General features: G+C 38.7%; 1 protein-coding gene across 1 annotated transcript in view; it reads right to left on the reverse strand.

Annotated features, from left to right (window-relative positions):
- LOC132526515 (disks large homolog 1-like) overlaps positions 1-13,824 on the reverse strand; it is a 1,013,093-nt gene that overhangs the window by 559,358 nt on the left and 439,911 nt on the right. Inside the window, exon 4 of the mRNA XM_060160866.1 lies at positions 625-699. Coding sequence (XP_060016849.1) covers positions 625-699 — 75 coding nt within the window. The remainder of the gene's footprint in view (positions 1-624; positions 700-13,824) is intronic.

The raw sequence follows: 13,824 nt of genomic DNA on the forward strand, positions 1-13,824 counted from the left end.
ATGAGTTCATGAAAGGACAGTCAGGGCATCCAGAATCTATTCCCAACCTTACAACCGATGCACTATTCTTACTTCCTTTGCATTTAAGTTTCCCATTTACAACACAGGAATGATGACATAGTACCTGTTTGTTTCTAAGGCATTTGAAAATTCTCTGATGGAAGATTTCACACAAATGCAGAGGCTATTATTATACCAGGAAGACTTGAAAATTGCAAATCCATGTACCCATCACTATTAAACAGTCAACACAATGGAAGAAGAGAAAGAATCCTTCTCTAAGGCATCTAAAATCAAGTATTGCTGAATATGCAGCTATTGAGAAAAATACGTGTGCAAACACATTCATTTTAAAGAGTATTCAATTCTAAATCGCCAATAATCCATTTCGACAAATCCTTTACAAGTTACTCTCACTCCAAAAAAGAAATACACGTAATCCCTAATCACCGGTGCTTCTTATAATGCAGAGCTTTCTGAGAAGACATTCTTTCTCCTTTCAAAATGTTTGCTCTACTCTAGAATTTCAGAGAGTATTCTAGCCCATTCCACTAAGGTTGTTCCAACATATAAAAATAATTATACTTTAATCTTGCCAATCTTAGAATAATCAAATAAACTCACAGTACAGTGGTGAACAGGCATCCAAGCAGGGGCTTCCACTGAACAATTCTGGGCTGGGCACTTGCCTTGGTTTTGCTGCAAATAAGTAAAAAATATGTTATATTCTACATATGATGTGCAGCAATCTACACCAGCTGATATGTTTATCATCAATGTGTTTATTACCATGTTTACAAGTATAGGAGAAGTCTTCGAGAATAATTTTTTGGTGCAGTGCTAAAAGAAACTAGGTATGTCATTTCTACTCTTATCAAGGCACAAGAAATTATTCTTTGGTTTTTGTATTTCGCTAAGGCCTAGGTTTTTGGAACCAGGCTTCCTCAGCAACTGGCCTTTCAGGTCCTGGTGGGAACCACCTGAGAATCCTCCTAACCTAGAAGCAGAACTGGTCTCTCCTCCAGGCTCCCAGAGGACACCAATACATGCTGTACCCCTGTGAAATCTCTTGAGTCAAGGTACAGAAAGACTTGTTTACTTGTCTCCCCTTCCAGATTGTAAGCTTGTGGTGATGACTCTCTCTAGGGCATTTCATAGAATCCCAGAATGTAGAGTTGTACAGGATAGATTTTAGAGGCCTTTCCTGTCACATCAGAAACTGAGGTACAAAGAAATGAAACAAGGAGCACAGAGATTTAACATTCTAAACAATTTGCCAGGCACTTCTTTTTACATAAGAAATGTATCTCAAGCTAACCTATTCTTTTGTTGTAACTCCAATAAATTCAATTCTAATTGGCCTTTTAGAGAGAACGAAGTGCTTTCCTTTAAGAGTTCTGATTAGTGCTAAAAGGGGAGGAGGTGATTCTAATACAACATCTTTTATCTTTACTTATTGTACACTCAATTATAATATATAAATACTACAAATAATGTTAATAAATAATCATATTAACCACAGCTGTGATTTACTGAGCTACAAAATATGCTAAAGGTTATTCTGGACTCAGTACATTATCACTAGTTGCTATAACAAATACGGATGGATGTGTTGCTATGCCCATTACAGGAGAGAAAACTGAGGCTCACAGAGGGTAAGAAACTCATCTATAAGTTACCCTACAAGAAAGCATCCTAACTGGGATTGCAGCAAGAATTTTACTGACTCTGCAGCCCATGCTTGCTCCTTCTATGATAAGCTGGTATTTTTCATTTTCTGTTTAATGGGGCTTAAGACATGTCATCAACTAACATGATTTCATGTATCAATGATCCTTAACATGTCTAACTTAACTGCAATAAAGTACTGAATTCAGTACTTGTGCTAAGAATCCTATTTTGTGATTTGTAAGCCTTTTAGAGAAACCTTTATTTAGGTGATATATTTTTAAGGCATCACTAAACTCTGAAGTGCTGTTTAAGGGATTATTGATAGAGTCACCATAAAAATACACTTATATCATCAATCTCCATGCTCAGCTTTCTTGTTTAAATCAAAACATGACATACGGTACCAACAGGGTACATAGGGTGCACTGGACTGGTGTCAGATGACCACAGTTTCAAGCTAAGCTCAACCAAGTGCCTGCTAACAGGAGGTGGCTCTGAGTCTTGGGAGTCACAGATGTAGAACAGTGTTAGTATCTCACCTAATTCACGGGACTTCTATCAGATGATAAAGATTTGCTTCAGATAATTACCACAATTTGCAAGGATGTAATGAAAAAGAATACACAAAGTAAAAGTACACTTTTATTGTTCTTTTCTGATATCTTAAGCCAGATAAATATAATTTATCTACATGTGAAGATAAGCCTTTTGAAATTGAAAGCATTATTAAAATGATAGTTATTATTATTTTTAATTATAAGTCATACCAATGTTAATGGTGAGGAATGTGTCCTTTGTAATAATTCATAATTGTTATTGTTAGTAGAGGGTAGTAATAATAAGCTTGTTTTACATCTAGATACTATATATCTTTATGGAGCATATGGTAAAGAAGGAAAATTCAATAAATAAGTGAGCTGTGCTTAGGTGGAGGAATATACGTACTCATAAAATGTGATGGGGGGACGCTTCCGGGAAGATGGCGGAAGAGTAACATGCAGAGATCACCTTCCTCCCCACAGATACACCAGAAATACATCTACACGTGGAACAACTCCTACAGAACACCCACTGAACGCTGGCAGAAGACCTCAGACCTCCCAAACGGCAAGAAACCCCCCACGTACCTGGTTAGGGCAAAAGAAAAAATAAACAACAGAGACAAACGAATAGGGACAGGACCCGCACCAGTGGGAGGGAGCTGTGAAGGAGGAAAGATTCCCACACACTAGGAAGCCCCTTCGCAGGCGGAGACTGCGGGAGGCGGAGGGAGAAAGCTTCGGAGCCGCGGTGGAGAGCACAGCAACAGGGGTGCGGAGAGCAAAGCGGAGAGATTCCCGCACAGAGAATCAGGGCCCACTGGCACTCACTAGTCCGAGAGGCTTGTCTGCTCACCCGCCGGGACGGGCGGGGTTGGGAGTTGAGGCTCGGGCTTCTGACCTCGGACTTCGGTCGGAGCGCCGGGGGAGGACTGGGGTTGGCGGCGTGAACACAGCCTGAAGGAGGTTAGCGTGCCACGACTAGCCGGGACGGAGTCCGGGAAAAGGTCTAGAGCTGCCGAAGAGGCAAGAGACTTTTTCTTCCCTCTTTGTTTCCTGGTGCGCGAGGACAGGGGATTAAGAGCGCTGCTTAAAGGAGCTCCAGAGACGGGCGTGAGCCGCGGCTAAAAGCGCGGACCCCAGAGATGGGCATGAGACGCTAAGGCTGCTGCTGCCGCCACCAAGAAGCCTGTGTGCGAGCACAGGTCACTATCCACACTCCCCTTCCGGGGAGCCTGTGCAGCCGGCCACTGCCAGGGTCCCGGGATCCAGCGACAACTACCCCAGGAGAACGCACGGCGTGCCTCAGGCTCGTGCAACGTCACGCCGGCCTCTGCCGCTGCAGGCCCGCCCCGCACCCCGTGCCCCTCCCCCCCCACCCAACACCCCCATCCCCCACCCCCGGCCTGAGCGCACCAGAGCCCGCGAATGAGCGGCTCCTTTAACCCCGTCCTGTCTCAGCGAAGAACAGACGCCCTCCGGCGACCTACACGCAGAGGCGGGGCCAAATCCAAAGCTGAGCCCCTGGGAGCTGTGAAAACAAACAGAAAGGGAAATCTCTACCAGCAGCCTCAGAAGCAGCAGATTAAAGCTCCACAGTCAACGTGATGTACCCTGCATTTGTGGAATACATAAATATACAACCAATCATCCCAAATTAAGGAGGTGGACTTTGAGAGCAAGGTTTATTATTTTTTCCCCTTTTCCTCTTTTTGTGAGTGTGTATGTGTATGCTTCTGTGTGAGATTTTGTATGTATAGCTTTGCTTCCACCATTTGTCCTAGGGTTCTATCCGTCCATTTTGTTTTGTTTTGTTTTGATTTTTTTCTTAATAATTATTTTTAAATTTCATAACTTTATTTTATTTTACTTTATCTTCTTTCTTTTTTTCCTTCCTTCCCTCCTTCCTTCCTTCCTCCCTCCCTCCTTTCTTTCTTTCTTTCTTTCTTTCTTTCTACTTCTACTAATTCTTTCTGTCTACTTTTTCTACCTTTTATTCTGAGCCATGTGGATGAAAGCTTTTGGTGCTACAGCCAGGAGTCAGTGCTGTGCCTCTGAGGTGGGAGAGCCAACTTCAGGACACTGGTCCACAAGAGACCTCCCAGCTCCACATAATATGAAACGGCAAAAAACTCCCAGAGATCTCCATCTCAACACCAGCACCCAGCTTCACTCAACGACCAGCAAGCTACAGTGCTGGACATCCTATGCCAAATAACTAGCAAGACAGGAACACAATCCCACCCATTAGCAGAGAGGCTGCCTAAAATCATAAGTCCACAGACACCCCAAAAGACACCACCAGACGTGGACCTGCCCACCAGAAAGACAAGATCCAGCCTCATCCACCTGAACACAGGCACTAGTCCCCTCCACCAGGAAGCCTACACAACCCACTGAACCAACCTTAGCCACTGGGGACACACACCAAAAACAACGGGAACTACGAACCTGCAGCCTGCAAAAAGTAGACCCCAAACACAGTAAGATAAGCAAAATGAGAAGACAGAAAAACACACAGCAGATGAAGGAGCAAGATAAAAACCCACCAGACCTAACAAATGAAGAGGAAATAGGCAGTCTACCTGAAAAAGAATTCAGAATAATGATAGTAAAGATGATCCAAAATCTGGGAAATAGAATAGACAAAATGCAAGAAACATTTAACAAGGACCTAGAAGAACTAAAGATGAAACAAACAATGGTGAACAACACAATAAATGAAATTAAAAATACTCTAGATGGGATCAATAGCAGAATAACTGAGGCAGAAGAACAGATAAGTGACCTGGAAGATAAAATAGTGGAAATAACTACTGCAGAGCAGAATAAAGAAAAAAGAATGAAAAGAACTGAGGACAGTCTCAGTGACCCCTGAGACAACATTAAATGCACCAACATTCGAATTATAGGGATTCCAGAAGAAGAAGAGAAAAAGAAAGGGACTGAGAAAATATTTGAAGAGATTATAGTTGAAAACTTCCCTAATATGGGAAAGGAAATAGTTAATCAAGTCCAGGAAGCACTGAGAGTCCCATACAGGATAAATCCAAGGAGAAACATGCCAAGACACATATTAATCAAACTGTCAAAAATGAAATACAAAGAAAACATATTAAAAGCAGCAAGGGAAAAACAACAAATAACACACAAGGGAATCCCCATAAGGTTAACATCTGATCTTTCAGCAGAAACTGCAAGCCATACTGGCAGGACATACTTAAAGTGATGAAGGAGAAAAACCTACAACCAAGATTACTCTACCCAGCAAGTTCTCATTCAGATTTGATGGAGAAATTAAAACCTTTACAGACAAGCAAAAGCTGAGAGAGTTCAGCACCACCAAACCAGCTTTATAACAACTGCTAAAGGAACTTCTCTAGGCAAGAAACACAAGAGAAGGAAAAAACCTACAATAACGAACCCAAAACAATTAACAAAACGGGAATAGGAATATACATATCAATAATTACCTTAAATGTAAATGGACTAAATGCTCCCACCAAAAGACACAGATTGGCTGAATGGATACAAAAACAAGACCCATATATTTGCTGTCTACAAGAGACCCACTTCAGACCTAGAGACACATACAGACTGAGAGTAAGGGGATGGAAAAAGATATTTCATGCAAATAGAAACCAAAAGAAAGCTGAAGTAGCAATTCTCATATAATACAAAATAGACTTTAAAATAAAGACTATTAGAAGAGACAAAGAAGGACACTACATAATGATCAAGGGATCGATCCAAGAAGAAGATATAACAAATGTAAATATTTATGCACCCAACATAGGAGCACCTCAATACATAAGGCAAATACTAACAGCCATAAAAGGGGAAATCCACAGGAACACATTCATAGTAGGGGACTTTAACACCCCACTTTCACCAATGGACAGATCATCCAAAATGAAAATAAATAAGGAAACACAAGCTTTAAATGATACATTAAACAAGATGGACTTAATTGATATTTATAGGACATTCCATCCAAAAACAACAGAATACACATTTTTCTCAAGTGCTCACAGAACATTCTCCAGGATAGATCATACATTGGGTCACAAATCAACCCTTGGTAAATTGTTAAAAAATTGAAATTGTATCAAGTATCTTTTCCGACCACAACGCTATGAGACTAGATATCAATTACAGGAAAAGATCTGTAAAACATACAAACACATGGAGGCTAAACAATACACAACTTAATAACGAAGTGATCACTGAAGAAATCAAAGAGGAAATAAAAATGCACGTAAAGCAATTAGAGAAAGAAGAACAAAAAAACCCCAAAGTTAGCAGAAGGAAAGAAACCATAAAAATCAGATCAGAAATAAATGAAAAGGAAATGAAGGAAACGATAGCAAAGATCAATAAAACTAAAAGCTGGTTCTTTAAGAAGATAAACAAAATTGATAAACCATTAGCCAGACTCATCAAGGAAAAAAGGGAGAAGACTCAGATCAATAGAATTAGAAATGAAAAAGGAGAAGTGACAGCTGACACTGCAGAAATACAAAAGATCATGAGAGATTACTACAAGCAACTGTATGCCAATAAAATGGACAATCTGGAAGAAATGGACAAATTCTTAGAAATGCACAACCTGCCAAGACTGAATCAGGAAGAAATAGAAAATATGAACAGACCAATCACAAGCACTGAAATTGAAACTGTGATTAAAAATCTTCCAACAAACAAAAGCCCAGGCCCAGATGGCTTAACAGGCGAATTCTATCAAACATTTAGAGAAGAGCTAACACCTATCCTTCTCAAACTCTTCCAAAATATAGCAGAGGGAGGAACAGTCCCAAACTCATTCTACGAGGCCACCATCACCCTGATACCAAAACCAGACAAGGATGTCACAAAGAAAGAAAACTACAGGCCAATATCACTGATGAACATAGATGTAAAAATCCTCAACAAAATACTAGTACAGAATCCAACAGCACATTAAACAGATCATACACCGTGATGAAGTGGGGTTTATTCCAGGAATGCAAGGATTCTTCAATATACGCAAATCAATCAACGTGATACACCGTATTAACAAATTGAAGGAGAAAAACCATATGATCATCTCAATAGATGCAGAGAAAGCTTCTGACAAAATTCAACACCCATTTATGATAAAAATCCTGCAGAACCTAGGCATAGAGGGAACTTTCCTCAACATAATAAAGGCCATATATGACAAACTCACAACCAACATCGTCCTCAGTGGTGAAAAACTGAAAGCATTTCCACTAAGATCAGGAAGACAAGGTTGCCCACTCTCACCACTCTTATTCAACATAGTTTTGGAAGTTTTAGCCACAGCAATCAGAGAAGAAAAGGAAATAAAAGGAATCCAAATCGGAAAAGAAGAAGTAAAGCTGTCACTGTTTGAGGATGACATGATACTCCACATAGAGAATCTTAAAGATGCTACCAGAAAACTGCTACAGCTAATCAATGAATTCGGTAAAGTAGCAGGATCCAAAATTAATGCACAGAAATCTCTGGCATTCCTATACACTAAGGATGAAAAATCTGAAAGTGAAATCAAGAAAACACTCCCATTTACCATTGCAACAAAAAGAATAAAATATCTAGGAGTAAACCTACCTAAGGAGACAAAAGACCTGTATGCAGAAAATTATAAGACACTGATGAAAGAAATTAAAGATGATACAAACAGATGGAGAGATATACCATGTTCTTGGGTTGGAAGAATCAACATTGTGAAAATGACTCTACTACCCAAAACAATCTACAGATTCAATGCAATCCCTACCAAACTACCACTGGAATTTTTCACAGAACTAGAACAAATTTGTATGGAAAAACGGAAGACCCCGAATAGCCAAAGCAATCTTGAGAACGAAAAACGGAGCTGGGGGAATCAGGCTCCCTGACTTCAGACTATACTACAAAACTACAGTAATAAAGACAGTATGGTACTGGCACAAAAACAGAAAGATAGATCAATGGAACAGGATAGAAAGCCCAGAGATAAACCCAGGCACACATGGTCACCTTATCTTTGATAAAGGAAGCAAGAATATACAGTGGAGAAAAGACAGCCTCTTCAATAAGTGGTGCTGGGAAAACTGGACAACTACATGTAAAAGTATGAGATTAGAACACTCCCTAACACCGTACACAAAAATAAGCTCAAAATGGATTAAAGACCTAAATGTAAGGCCAGAAACTATCAAACTCTTAGAGAAAAACATAGGCAGAACACTCTATTACATAAATCACAGCAAGATCCTTTTTGACCCACCTCCTAGAGAAATGGAAATAAAAACAAAAATAAACAAATGGGACCTAATGAAACTTAAAAGCTTTTGCACAGCAATGGAAACCATAAACAAGACCAAAAGACAACACTCAGAATGGGAAAAAATACTTGCCAATGAAGCAACTGACAAAGGATTAATCTCCAAAATTTATAAGCAGCTCATTCAGCTCAATAACAAAAAAACAAACAACCCAATCCAAAAATGGGCAGAAGACCTAAATAGACATTTCTCCAAAGAAGATATACAGACTGCCAACAAACACATGAAAGAATGCTCAACATCACTAATCATTAGAGAAATGCGAATCAAAACTACAATGAGATATTATCTCACACCACTCAGAATGGCCATTATCAAAAATCTAGAAACAATAAATGCTGGAGAGGGTGTGGAGAAAAGGGAACTCTCTTGCACTGTTGGTGGGAATGTAAATTGATATAGCCATTGTGGAGAACAATATGGAGTTTCCTTAAAAAACTACAAATAGAACTACCATACAACCCAGCAATCCCACTCCTGGGCATATACCCTGAGAAAACCGTAACTCAGAAAGAGTCTTGTACCACAATGTTCATTGCAGCTCTATTTACAATAGTCCAGAGATGGAAACAACCTAAGTGTCCATCATTGGATGAATGGGTAAAGAAGATGTGGCACATATATACAATGGAATATTACTCAGCCATAAAAAGAAACGAAATTGAGCTATTTGTAATGAGGTGGATGGACCTAGAGTCTGTCATGCAGAGTGAAGTAAGTGAGAAAGGGAAAGACAAATACCATATGCTAATACATATATATGGAATTTAAGGAAAAAAATGTCATGAAGAACCCAGGGGTAATACAGGAATAAAGACACAGACCTACTAGAGAATGGACTTGAGGATATGGGGAGGGGGAAGGGTAAGCTGTGACAAAGAGAGAGAGAGGCATAGACATGTATACACTACCAAACGTAAGGTAGATAGCTAGTGGGAAGCAGCTGCGTAGTACAGGGAGATCAGGTCAGTGCTTTGTGACTGCCTGGAGGTGTGGGATAGGGAGGTGGCAGTGAGGGAGACGCAAGAGGGAAGAGATATGGGAACATACGTATATGTATAACTGATTCACTTTGTTATAAAGCAGAAACTAACACACCATTTTAAAAAAGAAAAAGAAAAAGCAGGATACATAGGTGACACTGGTCAGAATGGCCATCAGTAAAAGTCTACAAATAACAAATGCTGGAGTGGATGTGGAGAAGAAAAGGGAACATTCCTACACTGTTTGTGGGAATGTAAGTTGGTACAGCCACTATTGAAAACATTATGCCTGTTCCTCCGAAAACTAAAAATAGAATTACCATATGATCCAGCAATCCCACTCCTGGAATATACCTGAATAAAACTATAATTCAAAAAGATACATGCACCCCTGTGTTCATAGTGGCACTGTTTACAATACACAAAACATGGAAACAACCTTAATGTTCATCGACAGATGAATGGATAAAGATGATGTGGTACATATATACAATGGAATACTACTCAGCCATAACAAAGAATGAAATAATGCCATTTGCAGCAACATGGATGCAACTAGAGATTATCATACTAAGTGAAGCAAGTCAGAAAGAGAAAGACAGATATCATATGATATCACTTATATGTGGAACCTAAAATATGGCACAAATGAACCTATCTACAAAACAGAAACATATTCACAGACATAGAGAACAGACTTGTGGTTGCCAAGGGGGAAGGGGTGAGGGAGAGGGATGGACTGGGAATTTGGGGTTGGTAGATGCAAATTATTACATTTAGAATGGATAAACAACAAGGCACAGGGAACTATATACAATATCCTATGATAAACCATAATGAAAAAGAATATTAAAAAAGAAAAAAAATGTGATGGGGGCATAAATAAGTAGTGTTTAAGCTTCTATGGATATATACCATGGAGTAAAGAAAGATGAGAATCTGTGTGAGTCTCCTGTCCCACTATTACCTGAGTTTTAGATACTAAAGCCTTCCCATTAGTGTTTTAATCAAGAAGATTAACAATATGATTACACAGGGGCAGATACATAAAAAGGCCTACTGAAGACAGATGCCATGAAAACATATATTATTTGGTAATCCACAGTGTGTGACTAGAAAAAAATAAGACTGGAATAGAAGTTAGGATCTTAGATTTCAGTAGTGTCCCCATTAATCTACCTAGTGTCCCCATTAATCTGTCTGTGGAACTTTGGGAAAGTTCCTTTACACTTTAAACCTCATTTTTCTCATGTATAAAATGAGAGGGGTTTATTTGATCCCCTCATATACCAACCTATATTCCTCCCAATAATTTAATGTTTCCTCCTCCAAAGGGGTACACCTTCCAGTTGAATATCCCTGTCATTCTGATCTACTATTACCATAGGATATGGTTATATCTCTGTGAGTTTGCATGGTAGTAAAAGTTAAGAACTGCCGGACCAGATAATCTCACAAGAGCTTTCCACTGAAGTGTGGTTACTGAAAACCGCAACCTCAGGTTTTACCTACCACTTCACTCTACTTCTAAAGAAGACAAAATCTAACATACGTCAAGGGAATTGTCACAACAGTGGAAGTAAAAGGGTTAAAATTTCTCTTTTTCCTAGAATTTTTCCTTCTCCTTTTTTAGTATTTTTTCTCTCCAGTATTTAATGTGGGCACCATGACAGAGTTTGGGGTTACTGCCTACTTGGCAGGTCCCCAGCCTTTAGAAGGCCAGCAAGGACCAGTATGAAAACTAGGGGAAAGGACACTCTCTAGGCTATTTTTAAGTTAATTCTTAGGCCAAAAATCAAGAGGGAACATTAGAATTCCCTCAAGAGCCAGCCTATCTCTCCAAGTAAGAGTGTAAGATAGAAGTTGGTGACAGATTACCCTAAAGACAGATTTCACTTCCCCTTTTCTCTCCCATCCATCTACCCTGAATATTTATACCTCTATATTGTTGATATGTGACTCGATCAGGATTCAGGATCTGAAATGCTAACCTTGAAAAACATGTTATATTAAGAGACAAAACTATCAGTGGGTTTTGGTCTTTTTAAAATACTATGCTATTTAGATAGGGTGATGTCTCCAAGTCTCTCATCTTCCTTGATGGTCTTTTTCCAACTTTAACATCTTAACACATTTCATTCCAGAATATCCTGAGCAAATGAGCCAAATATGCTGGACAATTAAATCTCAGATTGATTATGTAAATATGTAACTACAAAGAATTTCAATAGTGACAAACACTTGACAAAGACAACTATAAAGATTTTCTGCTCAACCTGTCCCATCCCCAGAGAGAGTAGAAATCTTTTGTGTATCAGGGGCTTATATCTGTTAGAGCGCTTTGGAGTTTACCAATGACTATATAGACATTTTCGTTATTTAATCCTCAGAACAAGTTTGTGTGTGGCAGGGTGAGAAATGATTCATCCAAATAAAATTTTGACCTAAATGTTTCATTCAAAATAGCATGTTCTTCTGAAAGCAGAGAAAAAACTAAAAGCTTCTGTTGTTCTGTTCACAATAAAATGATTCTCATAATCATAGAAGTTTTTTCTGGGTTGAGAAGTATCACATGATAGTGCTATATATACATTTATTCAGCTATTCATTTATCAAACATGTATTATATAGAAGGTACCATGCTAGGTATATATAGAGATATAAAATTTAGAGATATAAAAATTTAAATCCTTTCTCTTAAAGAGCTCCCAACCTTTTAGGAGATACAGTGCAACATGTTACATTTAAAATAGGATTATAAACTAGGACCATTCATTCATTTATTCATTTATTTGGTCAACAAACATTCATTGAGAAATTAGTAAGTGCTAGCTGTTGTATTAGAAATAAGGATATATCAAGACTCAGTCTCTGTCTAAAGAAGTTCCCAGTCCAAGGAAAAAGACAAACTAATAAACATGCAATTATAAAGCAACATTAATAATATGGTATAAATAAAACGTGACATAACAGATCAAAAAGAGCCATCTCATCCATTTTGGGGTCAGGAGTAAGGGATGAGCAAGGGCCATAGAAAACTGTGCAGGGAAACTAAGGCCAAAGGCAAGAATGTTGAACTCTGACTGGATGAATCAGGAAGGGTTTTATAGAGAAGACACTTCAGTTTTCCAATAAAGCTTTTAGGATGGAAAGGGTGAGTAGAGGGCCTTCCAGGTCAAGGTGTACCATGTACCATCTGATAGTGAATCAAGGTATTCTTGGACTTGGTAAGGAAACCTCTTGATTTTGGGCCACAGAAACCTGGGAATGAGGGGAAAGTATGATTCTATGCTACAGAGAAAGCTGACTTCGGCCTTTCCCCTCATTTATTTCTACTTCACAGCGCATGGACAGCAGGGAGTCCTGCCAGGGAATGGATCTGGAGGGATCCAGGCCTGATCCTATAAAAAACTCAAGAGGCTCTCCTGAGTTTAGTCTCTGGAAAAGCACTTAAGGTGTCTTTCCCATCTTTTCTAAAACTCTCAGGTGTTTGACAGATGAAGAAAAAGAGATTAAAACATGATGTACAAGGGGCAAAACTAAGTGGCATGGCAGAACGAAAATGGCTATAACAATGTGTCTGCAAATACACTGTAAGATGTAAAGTACTTTTATAAATGTAATGAATAATTATATTCAAAGGATTATTATAAACATTAATATCTATGAGTTAATGCTTACTAAAATTACTAGAAAACATATTTTCTGACTTCTAGTCAAACATATGCTGCAGCACATCAAGAATTAAGGTAATTTTCTGAAAATTTGAAGAAAGAAAAACAACTCCCAGGATGCCTCCAAATCATCAATTTCATATATACAGATATACAATGTGTATATATATAGACATATAATGTGTGCATATATACATACATACATATATGTTTGTGTACACACATATGTGTATAAATAATTGCCCTTAGGCAAATAAAGGTTTTCATCCAATTAGTTTCCTAATTTGCCATAAAGACGTGTAATTTCAGAGTAAGTTGTTAAAAGGAGAAAATCATATTTTGCCAGGTACCAAAGTACACTATAGTTAGAAATATATGTACAAGGTAATATATATTGGAAGCCCTGTCTAAGATACCAAGATATGATAAAAATGAGATTCCAAAGGAGGTGCTATAATTTTCAAAGGAAATTATCAAGAACCACTTTCAGGTCTCTAAACCCTTATCGATAATGAGGATATACAAGGGTTAGCTGGTTGGAGATTTACAAAGAGAAGCGATTTCTTTGGAAAGGGGCTAGGAGGGGTCTAACTTTTCACCTAAGATTAGTGAAAGAGGTGTCAAT

Source organism: Lagenorhynchus albirostris, chromosome 9 (assembly GCF_949774975.1).
Source record: "Lagenorhynchus albirostris chromosome 9, mLagAlb1.1, whole genome shotgun sequence".
NCBI lineage: Eukaryota > Metazoa > Chordata > Mammalia > Artiodactyla > Delphinidae > Lagenorhynchus > Lagenorhynchus albirostris.